Here is a 17,183-nt window from a genome sequence, read left to right on the forward strand (position 1 = left end):
CTCGAGATACTTTTAGAGGTGTTCGTGATTTCGATTGGATTGAATTTTAAAAGAAAAATTTGAGTTGTAATCCAATAACTGTGACTTGATGCTTTTTCATTTACAATAATAATTTATTTGTAACAATTTCTTACGTTCTTCTTTTGTGGCTCAATCATAATCATTGGAATGATTTACAATAATCAGTGGAATGGTTCGTGATGGTTTGTGAGGATAGTCTTCCCTCTTAACAGCAAAGAGTAAGTAACGTGACTATGTCGTAGGAGAATGTCGGGGCTACCAGTTGTCGAATCTTAAGCATGAGTTGTTACAACATCATTATTTAATGATTTTTATGAGTATACATATGCACGAGGTTCCACAAAACATCGTTACTTTTACATAATATATGACTAATTTACAAACGGTCATACAAAAGATTTCAAGCAATAGGAAGCAACCAACTTTATTATGAACGATTCGATAGTAAAGCCACTTGCATATTGAATTAAAACGAAAACGTCATCTATTTTAATCGAAAGTTGACCTACCTATATCGTCCTAGAGGTGTGATCGATCAATCCAAAACTTGTTCAAAACTGTAAATAGAAAGATTTCAAACGAGAAAGTTAAAGACTAAATTAAAATCAAACGTCAAAATTTCAATGGTATTATGTTTAAGATTGATGTTTCTATCCAATGAATTAAATATTCAACATTTATCAGCTCGTCAACATTTTCATTAATATTTTTAAGAAATCGAAAGAGAAAAATATCTATTTTTTTATTAAAAAAATCGACATCAATACCCGAGATTAATTTATACTTTCAATATATAAATATTGATCAAATATAATTTTCTTAAAAGAAAAAATGTGTTCGTATGAATAAAAACTATAGCTAACGACAATTTCAAACGTTGATAATATCTTTCAACTTTTAAAAAATTTCTAAAACATTTGTATCCCTTTAATTTTTTAGAAAGTTTTAAAAAATAATTAATACTGTATTCAATTTTAGGAATATTAACAGTGAAAAGAATGACGTTTTTTTCTTCTTCTAAATTTAAGGGTATTAATTATATTTACGAAAGTTCAGGGATATTTTTGAAATACAATACTAACAGTTCCGTTCATATACTATGGACGAGTATTTTTTAATTTTTTTTTTTAATGAAAGGTATTAATAAAATTTTAAAAAAATTCAAATGTATTTTTATTTGAAGGTGTGAATGGTTACCATAATTACAGCAATAATATATTCTCAAAAGAATTGGGAACTTATACACACATTCATATCAACATATTTTAATCAATAATCAACCCATTAACCAAAATTTCAAAGCCTGGTTGGTGAAGTTTCCCTAAAAAAGTCCACAAAACACCGAAAATAAATGGATTCCAAAGTCATAATCATCCATGATTTTATCGGTTCCCATTTCTTCTTCAAACCCTTCAAGACTTTCCTCCATTCCATACCGAAATCAAACTCTCCACTCCGTGAGAATCCGAGAGCGACTGTTCATAAACCTAGCCATTGGCAGGTGAACAATAAAGCTTCAAAAGGCTTCTCCATGTCTCTTCCCTGCCATTGTTGAGGTGAGAACAAAAGCTTTCTGCCATTTTGTTTTGGCGATCATGTTTGCTTAAATGGGTTTCTTTCTGAGTTTGTTTTGTTGTTGGGGTTAATGGGTTCTTGGAGATTCTCCATTGTTTTGGGACTGTTCTTGTAGATTTTGATGGGAAGTGGGGGAAATTAGGGTTGGTGGGTGAATTGATTTAGTTTATGTCTTTTGCAGTTTAGCTGACTGGTTTGAGGAGGTTTGTTTCGGTGAAGAAGAAGCTTTGTGGATGGAGATATCATCTATGATGGGGTTTTCTGAGATGGTAAGAGGAATTGATTGATAGAATGATACTTTGGAACTTGTTTGTGTGTAGTTATGTACTATCAACTTAAGCTGTCTGCTGGATAGGAGTTTCTATGTTTGAATCTAGTTGTTTTGCTTCGAATTAATATGAATGATCACTCGTTGGATCTTGTATTAATCTCTGAGTCAACGAGTGAAGGATGGAGAAGAATTGTGAGATTCTACATTGGTCGGGGAGGAGAACGAAACATTCTTTATAAGGGTGTGGAAACCTCCCCTAAAAATCTTGAGTGGTGGGATTGGGCCGTTACAAATGGTATTAGAGTCAGGCACTGGGGATGTGCCAGTGAGGAGGCTGAGCCCCAACAGGAGGTGAACATGAGGCGGAGTGCCAGCGAGGACGCTAGGCCCTAAAAGGGGGTGGATTGTGAGATCCTATATCGGTTGGAGAGGAGAACGAAGCATTCTTTATAAGGGTGTGGAAACCTCTCCCTAGGCCCCAAAAGGGGTGCAATGTGAGATCTCACATCGGTCGGGGAGGAGAATGAAGCATTCTTTATAAGGGTGTGGAAACCTCTCCCTAGGCCAACAAAGGGGGTGGATTGTGAGATCCTATATCGGTTGGAGAGGAGAACGAAGCATTCTCTATAAGGGTGTGGAAACCTCTCCTTAGGCTCCAAAGGGGGTGGATTGTGAGATCTTACATTGGTTGGGGAGGAGAACGAAGCATTCTTTATAAGGGTGTGGAAACCTCTCCCTAGGCCCTAAAGGGGGTGCAATGTGAGATCTCACATCGGTTGGGGAGGAGAACGAAACATTCTTTATAAGGGTGTGGAAACCTCTCCCTAAGCCCCAAAGGGGTGGATTGTGAGATTCCACTTCGGTTGGGGAGGAGAACGAAGCATTCTTTATAAGGGTGTGGAAACCTCTCCCTAGGTCCCAAAGGGGGTGCAATGTGAGATCTCCCATCGGTTGGGGAGGAGAACGAAGCATTCTTTATAAGGGTGTGGAAACCTCTCCCTAGGCCCCAAAGGGGGTGGATTGTGAGATCCCACATCAGTTGGGGAGGAGAACGAAGCATTCTTTATAAGGGTGTGGAAACCTCTCCCTAGCAGATGCGTTTTAAAAATCTTGAGGGGAAGCCTAAAAGGGAAAGCTCGGGCAAGCCCAAAGAGGACAATATCTGCTAGTGGTGGGCTTGAACCGTTACAAGAATATACGAAGTTTAAGTTATGTTTTTCGGTTTAGTGATAGGAGCACAATAGGTTTGGACGTGTTTGGATTATGAAAAGGAAATGGGCCATTGGTGAAGTTGTTCTTTCTTTTGTAGGGAATGGAGGATAGTGGCTTTGTCAATCAGTGGCACAAGAGCTCTATAGATGAGATTAGCACACTCCCATTAGCAGCAGCTTTTGGGGAGAATTTGCAGCATTCTTATGCTCATACAAACCTTGACCATAAGGCTTCTTCAAACCATTCTCAAAATGCCATATTTGGGTACGCGAAACATCTCAGTTCATACCAAACAGCTAATCATTCGCCAAACGCACACGTCGTTGCATATCCGACCACGTCTGTTTCGGCTTCCAACTACACGAATCAAATGGACTTCACAAGGCCAAAAGAGGAGGTTGTGTGTCCTCAGAGTATCAGCAATATCCCTTCTGATATGTTGATTTCTCAGGGCTCATTATGTCACCAAAGCCATTTAACCAAGTCCGACCGTGGAGCGAAAAGAACTGCTATCAAAAGTAGACTCCCCCCGGCTCAAGATCACATTCTTGCAGAGCGGAAACGGCGAGAGAAGCTCAGCCAGCGGTTTATCGCCTTGTCTGCTATCGTTCCTGGTCTTAAGAAGGTATGGATCTTTAACTTTTTGGCTGATAAATGAAGAGAAACTGTTTAACTCTGTTATTTCCCTGGCTGCTGATAGATGGACAAGGCTTCTGTTCTTGGAGATGCCATCAAGTACCTGAAACAACTGCAGGAGAAAGTGAAGATACTAGAGGAACAAACTCGAAGGAAAGACATTGAATCCGTGGTATTCGTCAAGAAATCCCGAGTTTTCGGTGATGGAAACAACACATCGAAAACGGAGGATGAGCCACTTCCTGAGATCGAAGCCAGATCTTGCGACAAGAACATCCTTATAAGAATACACTGTGTGAAAAACAAAGATGTCATAGAGAAGACCATTGCTGAAATTGAAAAGTTGCACCTAACTATAGTCAACAGCAGCTTTATGTCATTTGGGAATCTTGCTCTTGACATAACCATTATTGCTCAGGTAATAACTTAACTGACTGTTGTCTTCTTTGGGCTTTCCCTTTCGAGCTTCCCCTCAAGGTTTTTAAAATGCGGTTGCTAGGGAGAGGTTTCCACACCCTTATAAAAAATGTTTAGTTCTTCTCTCCAATTGATGTGGGATCTCACAATCCACCCTCTTTCGGGACCCAGCGTCATCGCTGGCACTCGTTCCTTTCTCCCATCGATGTGGGACCCCCCAATTCACCTCCCTTCGGGGCCCAATGTCCTTGTTGACACACAGCCTTGTGTCCACACCCCTTCTGGGCTCAGCCTCCTCGCTGGCACATCGCCCAATATCTGGTTCTAATACCATTTGTAACAGTCCAAGCCCACCGCTAGCAAATATTGTCCTTTTTAAGTTTTCCCTTCTGGGCTTCCCGTTAAGATTTTTAAAACGCATCTGCTAGAGAGGTTTCCACACCCTTATAAAGAATGTTTCGTTCTTCTCCTCAATCGATGTGGGATCTCACACCGATCGTATACTTAGATAAGACAACCATTCAAGTTCTTGCCCTGCAATCAGTTCCACATTTTAAATGTCTTTGTCCATACAAATGTGAGCTGTTCTTGAAACATGTTCATCTTTTTGCAGATGGATAACGAATTCCGTTTGTCACTAAAGGATCTCGTGAAGAACTTGCAGTCGACTCTCCGTTCGTTCCAATGAGAAGATAGAAGAATGTTTTCAGATCTTCCTTAGCCTTCAAACAAAATAAGAACAGTCAGTTCCAAGTCTAAGCCCATCCCTTATGTTTACAGGTCCGTGATGTTCCAACAAATATAGACCAATACCCTTAAAGCAAACCAGTTGTGAGATTCAGATTGCAGGTGGGGGGTTTTTTTCTGTCATTTTTGTGTCTTGTTTGGAGGTTTTTTAGCCATTGAGGGTTCCCAGAAAGCAGCCAACTCTGTGGTTTCTTCTCCTTACATTACATGGAACTGATATGAGAAAGGGAACTTGGTTTTTTGAAGTTTGTAGAACAGCAAAGGCCTTTGTGTTGTGTTTTTTTTTACAGTTTATTGCTGTTTGTTTGCTGTTTTTTGAGGCCTCCATGACATTGTTTCAGCCTCTTTTTACACTCACTTTGCTTTGTAATTTCTTGATTGGAAGTGATGAAATAGTAAAAAAGAATACTCTTTTATGTTACCCCTCACTTCAAAATTTAGGACGCCAGAGGTCATAATCGTACTTTTTTAACCCCACGGCGTCGTGATCTTGACATGCTGCTTACGGCTATTCACATTTTTAACCTAGCTTTGTGGCTTCGTTGGACCGTTTGCGAGGTTTGCCTTCGCCAATTGGACGTTGCTTGTGCGGAATCCAAGCTTGTTTGACCACACACGTTGTTCGTGCGTTCATGTTCAATTATTGCAGCACAACAACGTCGCATCTCATTGTCATCTTGGTTTCGAACAACATAACTCATGTATCGTGATGTCATCCCATGTGTCGGGACACATTAGTCATCTTGGCTTGCTCGGACACATCCGTTGGGAATGGACCCATGTGTCGATTATCTCAATGGGACATCCCAAACATCCATCCATCTGGGTTCTCTCTAACATTGGACTTCATGTGTCAACACTGTTTCGAGTGCATAATTCAACCTTTGATATAGTTTGATCACGTTGTTTTATTTATTATTATTTTTTTTTTGGTCGTTTTCATTTTTCTTTTTGCAAAAATTAATATTTGTTTTCATTTAAAGTTATTCCTTTTTACAGATATGTTATTATGATTCTCTTTTCATATATTTGGTCAATTAAAAAACATTTGAATTTTAGTGAATGTAAATTATATTAAAATTACCTTGCTCGCCAATTAACAAAATGGTGTCGTGGTGTAGTTGGTTATCACGTCAGTCTAACACACTGAAGGTCTCCGGTTCGAACCCGGGCGACGCCATCTTTTTTATTATTTTCTAATTTTTATTTGTTTATTATTTATTAATTTTAGTAAAATTACCTTAAAATAGCTCAACTATTAACAGAACGGTGTCGTGGTGTAGTTGGTTATCACGTCAGTCTAACACACTGAAGGTCTCCGGTTCGAACCCGGGCGACGCCATCTTTTTAATTATTTTCTAATTTTTATTTGTTTATTATTTATTAATTTTAGTAAAATTAGTTTAAAATTGCTCAACTATTAACAGAACGGTGTCGTGGTGTAGTTGGTTATCACGTCAGTCTAACACACTGAAGGTCTCCGGTTCGAACCCGGGCGACGCCATCTTTTTAATTATTTTCTAATTTTTATTTGTTTATTATTTATTAATTTTAGTAAAATTACTTTAAAATTGCTCAACTATTAACAGAACGGTGTCGTGGTGTAGTTGGTTATCACGTCAGTCTAACACACTGAAGGTCTCCGGTTCGAACCCGGGCGACGCCATCTTTTTAATTATTTTCTAATTTTTATTTGTTTATTATTTATTAATTTTAGTAAAATTAGTTTAAAATTGCTCAACTTTTAACAGAACGGTGTCGTGGTGTAGTTGGTTATCACGTCAGTCTAACACACTGAAGGTCTCCGGTTCGAACCCGGGCAACGCCATCTTTTTAATTATTTTCTAATTTTTATTTGTTTATTATTTATTAATTTTAGTAAAATTACTTTAAAATTGCTCAATTAATAACAGAACGGTGTCGTGGTGTAGTTGGTTATCACGTCAGTCTAACACACTGAAGGTCTCCGGTTCGAATCCAGGCGACGCCATTTTTCGAATTCCGTTTTCTTTTTTATTTATTAATTAATTTAAGAAAAAAAACTGCGGCTGAAAGTGGGGCCCACAGATTTTGAAGAAACTTTCACCATTAAATCCAAGACCATTTTGCCGCTGATTCCGGGCGACGCCGGTTAATAAATAATTTTTTTTTTAAAAAAAAAAACCGAATAAATTTTAATAGTATCTTCTATTTACAAAATGGAAAATTAATAAAAATACCGTCAAACTTTACATTTTTGTGAAAAAAAATATATATTCTTAAGCTGGAAAGTTTTTAATAATATTCAAGTAAAAATAAAATAATTTTATATAAAACTTGATAATACTTTGTTAAAAAAATGTTTTTTAATTTTTAAAAATATTTAAAAAAAATATCCTTCATCTTTCAAAAATTTCATTATTACCGTCTTCAAAAACACATTTAAATTATTTTAAAAAAAAATTAAAACACATTTTTAGATAAAGATCTATAAGGTGTAGATAGACGATTTCAATCCACAGATTGACGGCAATAATTTTTTAAAACTTTTTTTTATAAAAGTTACGAGTATTAATACTAATTGTAAAATTTCATTAATATTTTTTTAAAGGAACTCTAAGAGTATTTTTTAACTTCTTAAAAAATTTGAAAGATATTAATGATTTTTTTAAATTTTAGTGATATTTTTTAAACACTATTGAATTTGAATCAAAACATGAACGTTTATATCAAAACTAACTTAAAAGCACTTCTGAAAATTGTTGGGCATTTTTGAGACAAAATACAAAATTTAGCTATGTTTTTATTGACTTAGTCTAAAAAAAATAAACAAAAATCTATTAATAATGGGTTTCAAAATTACTTTTGAATTTGTAAATAAATAAATATATATATATATATATATATATAATACTACCTTTAATGTTTTTTAAAATAAAAAATATATATATATATTCTTACGGTTACTACGTAGAATGATATATGAAATTTTATAATACTTCAAACCGTAAAATAAATTAAAAGTTTTTATCGTTAGTATACGAATGAAAATCACTTATCGTTAGTTGCTTAACAATTTTTTATTTTCATCATTTTTTTTAATTAATAAAAGAGAAACTCTCTAGTATATGAGTATTTTTAAAAATAAATTTAATAATTTTCGGTCGATGTAATCTTGGGTTGAAAATAACAAACTTGAAAATAAATTGAATAATTGAGTGTTAGAAATTTCTTTTTTGTGTTTGAATATGTATAAATGAGAGAGTTGGATATTTTAATTTTAGTAAATTATTTTAAATTAATTATAGAAAAAAAAATTATAATAATTATGAGAGAGAAAACTCCCATTGCTATTTTAATTGTTATTACAATATATATATTATACATATATAAATATTTCTTATGAAAAACAATTAAACTGATTGAAATTAGAAACAGAGTGGTGTCGTGGTGTAGTTGGTTATCACGTCAGTCTAACACACTGAAGGTCTCCGGTTCGAATCCGGGCGACGCCATATTTTTAATTCTTTTTTGTTTTTCTTTATTTATTAATTTTCCGGAAACTTCCAGACTCATTTTCTTTATAGATGTTCTTAAATATTTTTGCTTTTTTTATTATTTATTTTTTTGGAAAATTAACATTTGTTTTTCATATTTTAACACTAATTTAAATTTATTCCCAATAACAAATACATGATATTTTAATTTTTTTTTCATATATTTGATCAATGAAAATATTTTTTAATTTTAGAAAATTATTTTAAAAAAATTAATTACTTACAAAGAATTTATAATTCTTATGGAAGTAAAAATAAAAGAAAAGGAAACCTAATTTTTATTTCAAGTTTATTAGTCACTATATAAATAATAAATATAAATAGAAAGTTTTTTTTTTTCTTTTTTATTGAACAAACTGATTCATAAATTATAAATACAAGTCTATTTTTATAAGTTTTTTAATTAAAAAAAACGCTAAAAGAAGACTAATTAAGTCAATTAAAGTAGGAGGCGAATATATATATATATATAGAAGTTTCTAGAATGTTCTATAAAATTTAAGATATCTAGATTTTTCTACTATAAATACCCGTCTATCCTACCAAGTTTGTATCCAACAAAAGTAAAGTGTAATAGCGTGTTCTACTCTCGTTTTAATTAGTCTTAATCAAGAATCAAATTTGTTTCTCACAAAAGAGATCAATAGAGCATGGAGTGAAAGTAATGGATATGCACTCTCGGTCAAAGGTTTAGAATCTTCTACTTTCAAAAGGTTGAAACTAGATAAAATAAAGTTAATAAATAAATAAATTTCATTTATTAGTAATTTAGTTCATCAATTAATGCTCAAATAAATTAATTTAAAAAAGAGGGAAAAAAAATCCCAAATATTTAATAATTAGATATTTATATGAATTATTTAAATCTCGATATAAATATAAATGTAATAATATATTTAATTTCTCATAAAGGAACAAAACGGTGTCGTGGTGTAGTTGGTTATCACGTCAGTCTAACACACTGAAGGTCTCCGGTTCGAATCCGGGCGACGCCACTTTTTAATTCTTTTCTTTAATTATTATTTGTTCATTATTTATTATTTACCTATTCTAGTAATAGATTAAAATTTCAACTGTCACCAAAACGGTGTCGTGGTGTAGTTGGTTATCACGTCAGTCTAACACACTGAAGGTCTCCGGTTCGAACCCGGGCGTCGCCATTTTTCGTAATTAATTCCTTTTTATTTTTATTTATTTATTAAAATTTTGAAAAACAGCTGAAATTACGGAGGTAAGTGGGGCCCAGAGATTTTGAAGAAACTCCGAGACGCCGTTAAATCCTCCGGTTCCCAAAGGAAGCGAAACAAAACGGAACGCCCCCATCGTCCATCTCATATTCCAACACCGCCGACCAATAAGATCTCTCCATCTCTCCATCTCATCACTTCCTCAATCCCTATTGGTCAATCTTCATCCACGTCATCGTTCTCTTTAAAGAAACTCCGTTTTGCCTTCCTATTTAACCCCCAATATCTTCCCATTTTTCTTTCAATTCTTCCATTCGTTCTAGAATTTTCCCCCGAAGATTTTCTGTGGGTCGTTTTCCATCCAAATCGATTCATCGCCAGGAAGAGGAAAACCAGAGATTTTGATCTTCGTTTCGTTTCGTTTTGTTTTGATTTTGTTGTTTTTTGATCGCATTATGGCTCTTCACGGGCTGCGCTGCCTTTTTCTCGGAACTCTTTTTGTTCTTCTTGCTCTTCATGCTTCCGCTGGATCTCCCCCTTCTGTGAGTAATTCTTCTCGTTTTCGTTTGCTTGTTTGATGCTTGTTTTTCCACTTTTGGAGGTTTTGATGGACCTGTTCATTTTATGATTGTGATTCTATTCAAATTATTATTCGTTGGTGTTTGAGGATTTGATGTTGGATTGTGGTTTCCTGTTTTACATTCTTTGGTCATTTCATTCTTAATTTGCGAGTTTTGTGGATTTCTGTGGCTTTCTGCTTTTCTTGTGGTGTTTCATTGTTTCTCTGACCAACCCATGGAATTTCATTCTTGTTTTGGTTTTGACGGATTTGATCATGCTTTCCCCTGTTTGTTTATATTTCTGTGCATTTTGGTAATTATTTGATGCTTAATTTCTGGATACTTAGGGTTTTGATGGTTTTCTGTTCGTATTATGTTGTTTTATTGTTTCTCTAACCAGACGATTGAATTTTCTCTTGTTAGAGATAATGGTTATTCATTATTTGATGTTTAATGTGTGGATTTTGATGGATTTTATTGTTTTTTTGAACAGTCTATTGTAGATGGGTTTACGAAGGATGTGAAGGAGTTGATTGGGAAGGGATTAGGGCTTGTGGCTGACGATTTGAAGATCACGGGATTCGATCTCAAGGATGCCAAGGTTGGGCATTCGGTTGCTTACGAGTTCGAGTTGGAGATCGATAACCAAGTTTTTCCATTGAAGTTTCTGGAAAATGCCCAACATTGGGAATACGTTGATTTGCCTATTTTTCAAATTCAAGAGCAGCCTCGAGCTCCTCAACATGGGGACGAGAATTTGTTGGTCCAGAAACGTAATACTGCCTCTGATTTGCCTGTCTTGGCTCCCTTTCAGCTCGCTGGACCGATGGAGCTCTGGATTCAGGATGCTGATGGCTTGAGGGTCTCCTTGCCTGTGAGTATTTTATCTGCTTTGAATTGGGTTCTTCTGTTTATGTTCAAACCTTCTATTGCCATGGAGTCTTGCAATAATCTGTACTTTTGAGAATTTTCATGATCACCCATTCGATTAGGTGGTTTATTGCCATATTTGGGTGTTTTATCATGATTCCTACACTAGTGAACCTTCAATTTTGCATGATAAAGACCCATTTTTGTTCTTAATTTGATAACAGATATAGGTCGTCCTTTTGTTCATTTGCTTGATCAATAGACATTGATATGGATTGAATAGACAGTGTTCTTGAAGTCACCATTCAAAGTTGAGATATAATAAAATGATTGAATAGTTATAACCATCAAAGAACATGAACTGGAACTTAGAATGCCTTATTCTCAAGTTTGATTGTTTGCCATTGAATTTGCAGCATGATGTGGATGCTGGTGTCTTGAAGAAGGTTGTTTTAGCAGATGGAGCAGTTGTCACTGTAACTGGGGCTAGGTCTGTTAGCCTGCGCCATTCGCTCAATCTTCCTCTCCCGCTCAATCGAACACGACCCGGTTTTGCATCGGGGCTTGTAGCCTTGGCTGAACAGCTCCACCACATTTCCCGATCTCAATCCGCCCCCATCCTTTCTCTTCGTATTGTCGGTCCTACCTCCCTCACTTCTTCTCCTAGCTTCAGCAACAAGCTCAAGCTCAAACGCCTTGCCCCTGGTCTAGTGGAACTCTCATCCCCTTCCAAAAAAAACATCCAAGCCATCCAGTCTCCTTCCCCTGTCCAGCTTCAAGCTGGAGCCCCTACCATGCTAACACCAAAGACGTTCACAACGCTATGGCCAATTGCCTCCATCAATGGATCGAATCCGAAATTACTTGGCTTTGAAACACTTCTCACGTCCCTTCTCGGCCCCAAGGCAGACAAAAAAGGCTCCTTCAAGCTGCTGAAGGCTGACGTTTCCGCCCAAACAACCGTGAAGATTGGGTTTGGTGTTGACAAGAAGTTGAAAGAAGGAGATGGGATCAACTTGGAGGGATTTCCAGAATGGAGGACTAAGCCTGAGGTTGTGAGGATGCATTTCGAGGTCCTGGCGAAGGTCGACAGTGAGCGGATCATACCAGAGAGGGTGGTGCCAGTTAATCCAGTCGTTATCGAGGATACGGTGGCTCCTCATTTGCAACTGGGCAATGTGACTGTGTCGAAAACTCCAGTTGTTTACACCCCAGCTGATCCATTCACCATTTAAGCTGGAATCTGAAGGTTTGTTTTGAACACACAGTGTCTTCGGGTGGAAAGTGTAAAAAGGATACAGATGAGTGTGAGTGGTGAGAGCATAGAGAAGGTCATAAATACTGTACAAATTATTGAAGGTCATAAATTTTATATTTTCTTCTAGTTTCATTGGGCTATGTAAAGCTTTTAACCCCATGCATTGCATGGTTCTCCTTAATTCATTCATCCTATTTATATCATAAAAGATTTGAATCCCTAATCAAGATACAGCTCTTCACATAAGTTGATTATCCTTGAGAGATTGAATCAAGAATTTTAATTTAGGAGATTAAAATTGTTGGCTAAATAAATGATCAATAGTTGTAAATGATCAACAATTTCAAATGATCAATAGTTGTAAAATGATCAACTTTGACACGATGAGACTAGTGACAACTAGTGACAATTTGAAATAACAAAATGATATATGAAAACTGATACTTTTTTGGTAAATCTAATCCTTGGCTTAAGTTGGTATGAAAACTGATAGTTTTCGGGTAAATCTATAGTTAATATCAATTGTTAATCTATAGTTAATATCAATTGTTATAATTAAAATAACATTTTCGGTCCACTATTAAATTTGTGACCAACTGTTAAACATTCTCAAATTTAATTCGAAGATAAGAGTTAGGAAATTATAAGATCAAGTTTGACAATTTAATAAAAATAAAAGAATTAAATAAAGTCCAAAGGGTAGGCATAATCCAACAAAGTCCGACCCCCAAGGGTATTATCCTATGTTTCAAATTCTTACAACTCTCACACACACTCTTTGCTTAGAGATGGGCTATGTATAAACTAAACCTAAATTCTAACATACAATTCAATGATTTAATTGAACAAACCGAAAGCAATCCACAATCCAATGCACTAACCTGATAACTCCGGTGAGGATAATCACGATCACCTAACCCAATTTTCTTGAGCAGCTCCTCGGTACATGATTGCTATGAACATTTGGCTCCTTTGAAATAGTTGCAGGCCTTGTCTTTCGACATAATAATGTGTCGGATGTTTCTTTAGCGTCTTTGTGGCTCACTGTGTTCTTATTGCAATGAGTAAGCCGGATGGTAACCACTAGAGAAGCCATTTCCCTTTGGAGAAAAACTTTCATATTTCAGAACACTATAGCTATGATTTAAGGTTCAAATTAATATATGTTACTTACCTACGCGAGGCGGCTTCCTAACATTTGTCTGCATCTTTTCTAGTTTGCTTCTTTTCAGATTCTCATCTGCCTTGGTTGATCTCTCTTTAGCAGGTTTAAGCTGACGGCAAAGGCTCTGTTTCTGGTGTTGTTTTAAAGCAACGCAATTTTGTGAATCTGCCTTTTTGTTGTTGTTGTTTGAGGAATCTGGTACTGTTCTTCCCTGTTAATAGCGCAAATGTTAGCTAGATCTTTGGATGAAGACAAACAAACAAACAAACAAACAAACAAACCAGTTTTTCTTTAATACCATACCAACTTACTTGTTGATCATCTGGGGTTTTGCTCTGTAACACCCCTTGTTCATATTCAACATGATCATCGCATCCAGAATTCTAGCAAAAAGAATGAAAATATATTTATATATTTGGACCCATCCGAGCAGGGGGGAGGGGGTTGAAGAACATTTGATTGAAGAGAGCTCACTTGGTGAACCGTGGATTGAGTTTTTCTCTGTAACTTGTCCCCATGAAACCTTCGAGATGCAGTGATGTCTTTCAACGGGCAATTAAGCTTTTTCCCCAAGTTTGCTTCCCTTAGTACAACTCTTTCCTAAACCCACCAACCAATTGATATCAGATTAGCGATGTGAAGAGATATGATAAACCAATAATCTTGGTGGTGAATGAGAGAGAGATAACACACATCAGTTCTTAGCCTGAATGGCTTCGGGTTCGTGGACTTTGGTTTGCTGGGTTTCAGCCCATGAGCACCAAGTGCAGCAGGGGTGGTGTTCTCCTTTAGAGTCTTCTTCTTCAATACTCCATTGACCTGCATCATTTTATCTATCATTATAGCAAGCAGAAATCGAGATGGATGAAGTAACAATATCATAGGGCCAAGAAATTAAATTACCTTTGCTGTATTTTTAGATTTCTCAAGTTTTCCAAATGGCACTCTTTCAGACTGGTCGCAAGAATTGTTTACCCTGCAAGGTTTCCTTCAACAAATCAATAATCTGAACAAGATATTCATTCAATTCTTGGGAAAAAATTAGATCGATCCATTACCTGTTGTGTTTAGGTGCGGTATTTTCATCTGTGATGGTTTCACTTTCGTGCACTATATCATCATCAGAGGACACTGCATTTTCTTTATCATCAATCTCGTGTTCTGAGATATTTATCTGTATTTCCCCTGATTTCGTTCTCTCCTCATGATTGGATTCTTGATTCTTCTCATCCTCCTTGAAATCACTTGCTTCTGAATTTGATATTGAAGTCTCATCATTTTTGAAGTTTTTGGACCCATTATCTGTGTTCTCGTCCAGGGGCTCCTCAATTTGCAAAACCTTTTCATCTTGAATAACTTCATCAATTTCAGCTACAATTTCTTTATCACCACTCTCAAGAAATTCTGAAATATTCAGCTCTAATGCATCTATTTTGACTATCTCTTCATGATTGTTTTCGGAATTTGAAATTGAAGTTTCATTAGAGTCTTTGGACAGATTATCCGAATCTTCAGATCTTGGAAGTTCATCTTGATTTCCTTCAATATTCTTAGCAGAACTTGCCAGAGCAGACCCTTGCATCGAAACATGCCTTGATTTATCATCAATATCCATGTCACTGGCATCCTCATCAACAATATCTTGGCCCATGTGATCAGGAAGAGGCGGTTTTAAGTTCTTTTCTTTGCTTCTCCTCTTCAAAACTCTTGCAGATTTAGCATCCCGACGTTTGCAACTGTAAGTTCCTAATGAATCAAAAACTCGGCTCTTTACCTCACGTCCTCTGAACTTTCTTCTTGAAGGATCCAGAGGCAACGGCTGTCCATCCCCTAATCGGTTCTTCTTCGCACTAGTAATCTCAAGTTTCTTCATTGCTGCACATAAAGTTTTCACAGGGGTACTCATTTCTATTGAATTTTTCTTTTTCGTATCTTTCTTTGGAGATTGAAAGATCAAAGCCTTAGCTACCGTTGTAGTCTTTGGCATTTCAGCTGATGTAGTCTTAGGATTTTTAACACTCAGAAACCCATTGGAATTTGATTTAAGCTTCTTGTTTCTTGGAGTGGTCATGGCCTTGGCATGAACTTGTCTTGCCTTTGCATTCAGTGTCGTAGTAGGCTTGGGAATAGGCGGTCTAGATTTCACTCTTGCATCCACTATCCTATTAGAGATGGAAGATATCAGAGCTAGTCTGGCCACTCTAGATTTTGAAGACTTGGGAGGAGCTGTAAGTGGGCACTTCAGATTCCTAATAGTTACACAAAATGATGCTCAAAATTATCATTCATGGGAGAACATAGGGAAAGAAAAATGGAGAATAGAAAGAAGAAGAAGAAGAAAAGTTTTGGATTTAGACCTTCGAGCTCTCTGAAGCCGAACATTCGGACTCCTCGCTGCCATTACCTGTTTGATTCAACACTTTCTTACATGAAAATGAAACAACAAATTAGAAAATCCGCTTACAGAGAAGCTTAATCAACAACAACATACCCGCATAACAAAGTTTTTGTAAATAACTTCAGAGTCCATTTCTTCTGGATGCTTCTCTTCACAACCTATAGTTTAGTAAGAATGAAATAATCTGTTTCTGTAAGAAATTGAACGAATATTGTTTCCACTTTGAGCTCTTGAGAACAACACTAGGTTCAACTCAACAAATTACAGTACAGATAACGCAAACAACAAAATGGATTTAAAACAAATGAACCATTGTATATGCAAATAAACTAATAATTCGAATGAATTAAAGAACTTCATCTACCAGCTACTCCAATTGAAAATAATTCAAAATTCAAATACATCAGTTCTCAGTAGCATCGCAACAGAGTATAGTAATCAACGCCTGTTCTTCTCCATTTCCTAATTTCCACAGCAGAAGTAGTTCTCAAGCCAAAAGCCAAAAACTCACACAAAATCGAACATCACAGAGAACAGTAACGTAATTCGCAGGATGAACAAACTGAGGTTTAGACCTACAATTCTCCGAGAGTTGAATTCCATTTCCAACAGACTGAAGAAAAAAGGACTTCAAACCCTAACTAACACTGAAACAAAATCAGAGCAAAAGAGAAGAAACAAACCGACTCGGGAGCAGAACCAGTAGCGATCATCGGGAATGAAGTGATCGGAAACGGTGAAGTCAACGAACTTAGGCGCTTCGATCATCTCGTAGAAATCTTCGCCTGGATTGTCAGTAGTAGACTTCACAGCTTGAATCTCCTCCATCGTCACTGCAACTCAACAAGATCTAGAGAGAGAATGAGAGAGGAAAGGTTAACAGATGAGAGTAGCGATCAGAATTCAAGTTGTAGAGAGAGAGAGAGAGAGAGAGAGAGAGAGATGGTGAGGTAACCGAGGACAAATTTTAAATTGTCGCATTTCTGCAAGTAGCCGTTGGAGAAAGGTTTCGAATTCGGACAGGCCGTGAGGGCATTTTCGGGATTTTGTAAATCTTTTTGGGTCCGAATCCGAATCCGAATCCGACCCGGACCAATGTAATTTTTCCGACAAAAAAAAAGAAAAAAACCGTTTCAGAAATTCGGCCAAATTATTTTGTGGACCCCACCCAAAATATTTATATTTTGTCTAATTTAACAAATTAAGATACTCAAAATTAAACGTTTAAATCTAACGTGTTGTTAACTAATTCTAGCCCTAATATCAACGGTTCCTAAAGATATGAGACGTTTGGTAATTTACTGTGATACTTCAAGTAAAAGGATCAGAC

General features: G+C 36.2%; 2 protein-coding genes and 10 non-coding genes across 14 annotated transcripts; 11 read left to right on the plus strand and 1 right to left on the minus strand.

Moving 5' to 3' along the window:
- Positions 1 to 1,376: 1,376 nt before the first annotated feature.
- On the plus strand, positions 1,377 to 5,300 carry LOC111794091 (transcription factor bHLH25). Of its 3 annotated transcripts, none has more exons than XM_023676222.2 (5): positions 1,377 to 1,577; positions 1,778 to 1,865; positions 3,177 to 3,704; positions 3,780 to 4,133; positions 4,746 to 5,300. In XM_023676222.2, exons 2-5 carry the CDS (start codon positions 1,830 to 1,832, stop codon positions 4,818 to 4,820), a joined length of 993 nt encoding a protein of 330 aa, XP_023531990.1. In that variant the 5' UTR covers positions 1,377 to 1,577; positions 1,778 to 1,829; the 3' UTR covers positions 4,821 to 5,300. The 3 variants fall into 3 exon arrangements, with proteins under 3 accessions (XP_023531990.1, XP_023531992.1, XP_086979043.1); XM_023676224.2 differs by having other exon boundaries at positions 1,783 to 1,865; XM_087122917.1 differs by lacking the exon at positions 1,778 to 1,865.
- Positions 5,301 to 5,985: 685 nt separating this feature from the next.
- TRNAV-AAC (transfer RNA valine (anticodon AAC)) lies at positions 5,986 to 6,059 on the plus strand. The gene has a single exon. It is a non-coding gene; the product is annotated as a tRNA-Val (tRNA).
- Positions 6,060 to 6,147: 88 nt separating this feature from the next.
- Positions 6,148 to 6,221, plus strand: TRNAV-AAC (transfer RNA valine (anticodon AAC)). The gene has a single exon. It is a non-coding gene; the product is annotated as a tRNA-Val (tRNA).
- An 88-nt stretch (positions 6,222 to 6,309) lies between these two features.
- On the plus strand, positions 6,310 to 6,383 carry TRNAV-AAC (transfer RNA valine (anticodon AAC)). Its single transcript has one exon. It is a non-coding gene; the product is annotated as a tRNA-Val (tRNA).
- Positions 6,384 to 6,471: 88 nt separating this feature from the next.
- On the plus strand, positions 6,472 to 6,545 carry TRNAV-AAC (transfer RNA valine (anticodon AAC)). The gene has a single exon. It is a non-coding gene; the product is annotated as a tRNA-Val (tRNA).
- An 88-nt stretch (positions 6,546 to 6,633) lies between these two features.
- On the plus strand, positions 6,634 to 6,707 carry TRNAV-AAC (transfer RNA valine (anticodon AAC)). Its single transcript has one exon. It is a non-coding gene; the product is annotated as a tRNA-Val (tRNA).
- An 88-nt stretch (positions 6,708 to 6,795) lies between these two features.
- On the plus strand, positions 6,796 to 6,869 carry TRNAV-AAC (transfer RNA valine (anticodon AAC)). Its single transcript has one exon. It is a non-coding gene; the product is annotated as a tRNA-Val (tRNA).
- A 1,430-nt stretch (positions 6,870 to 8,299) lies between these two features.
- TRNAV-AAC (transfer RNA valine (anticodon AAC)) lies at positions 8,300 to 8,373 on the plus strand. The gene has a single exon. It is a non-coding gene; the product is annotated as a tRNA-Val (tRNA).
- A 963-nt stretch (positions 8,374 to 9,336) lies between these two features.
- On the plus strand, positions 9,337 to 9,410 carry TRNAV-AAC (transfer RNA valine (anticodon AAC)). The gene has a single exon. It is a non-coding gene; the product is annotated as a tRNA-Val (tRNA).
- Positions 9,411 to 9,501: 91 nt separating this feature from the next.
- TRNAV-AAC (transfer RNA valine (anticodon AAC)) lies at positions 9,502 to 9,575 on the plus strand. Its single transcript has one exon. It is a non-coding gene; the product is annotated as a tRNA-Val (tRNA).
- Positions 9,576 to 9,896: 321 nt separating this feature from the next.
- On the plus strand, positions 9,897 to 12,422 carry TIN1 (tunicamycin induced protein). Its single transcript, XM_023676029.2, has 3 exons — positions 9,897 to 10,144; positions 10,656 to 11,036; positions 11,449 to 12,422. Exons 1-3 carry the CDS (start codon positions 10,058 to 10,060, stop codon positions 12,265 to 12,267), a joined length of 1,287 nt encoding a protein of 428 aa, XP_023531797.2. The 5' UTR covers positions 9,897 to 10,057; the 3' UTR covers positions 12,268 to 12,422.
- A 530-nt stretch (positions 12,423 to 12,952) lies between these two features.
- On the minus strand, positions 12,953 to 16,808 carry LOC111792597 (uncharacterized). The gene is made up of 10 exons (XR_015420684.1): positions 16,537 to 16,808; positions 15,947 to 16,011; positions 15,813 to 15,859; positions 14,514 to 15,704; positions 14,359 to 14,431; positions 14,149 to 14,274; positions 13,930 to 14,055; positions 13,767 to 13,838; positions 13,465 to 13,666; positions 12,953 to 13,403 (listed from the first exon to the last, which is right to left on the minus strand). It is a non-coding gene; the product is annotated as an uncharacterized LOC111792597 (transcript).
- Between the last annotated feature and the right edge of the window lie 375 nt (positions 16,809 to 17,183).

This window comes from Cucurbita pepo, chromosome 4 (genome assembly GCF_057944985.1).
Source record: "Cucurbita pepo subsp. pepo isolate OVF chromosome 4, ASM5794498v1, whole genome shotgun sequence".
Taxonomy (NCBI): domain Eukaryota; kingdom Viridiplantae; phylum Streptophyta; class Magnoliopsida; order Cucurbitales; family Cucurbitaceae; genus Cucurbita; species Cucurbita pepo.

What these genes read in the sequence shown, in the direction of transcription:
- LOC111794091 (XM_023676222.2), top strand. Translation starts at nt 1,830, where the DNA reads ATGGAGATATCATCTATGATGGGGTTTTCTGAGATG. An exon ending in TCGTTCCTGGTCTTAAGAAG is followed by an intron (nt 3,705 to 3,779) that starts GTATGGATCTTT and finishes GGCTGCTGATAG; the next exon opens with ATGGACAAGGCTTCTGTTCT. An exon ending in ACATAACCATTATTGCTCAG is followed by an intron (nt 4,134 to 4,745) that starts GTAATAACTTAA and finishes ATCTTTTTGCAG; the next exon opens with ATGGATAACGAATTCCGTTT.
- TIN1 (XM_023676029.2), top strand. Translation starts at nt 10,058, where the DNA reads ATGGCTCTTCACGGGCTGCGCTGCCTTTTTCTCGGAACTCTTTTTGTT. An exon ending in CCGCTGGATCTCCCCCTTCT is followed by an intron (nt 10,145 to 10,655) that starts GTGAGTAATTCT and finishes TTTTTTGAACAG; the next exon opens with TCTATTGTAGATGGGTTTAC. An exon ending in GCTTGAGGGTCTCCTTGCCT is followed by an intron (nt 11,037 to 11,448) that starts GTGAGTATTTTA and finishes TTGAATTTGCAG; the next exon opens with CATGATGTGGATGCTGGTGT.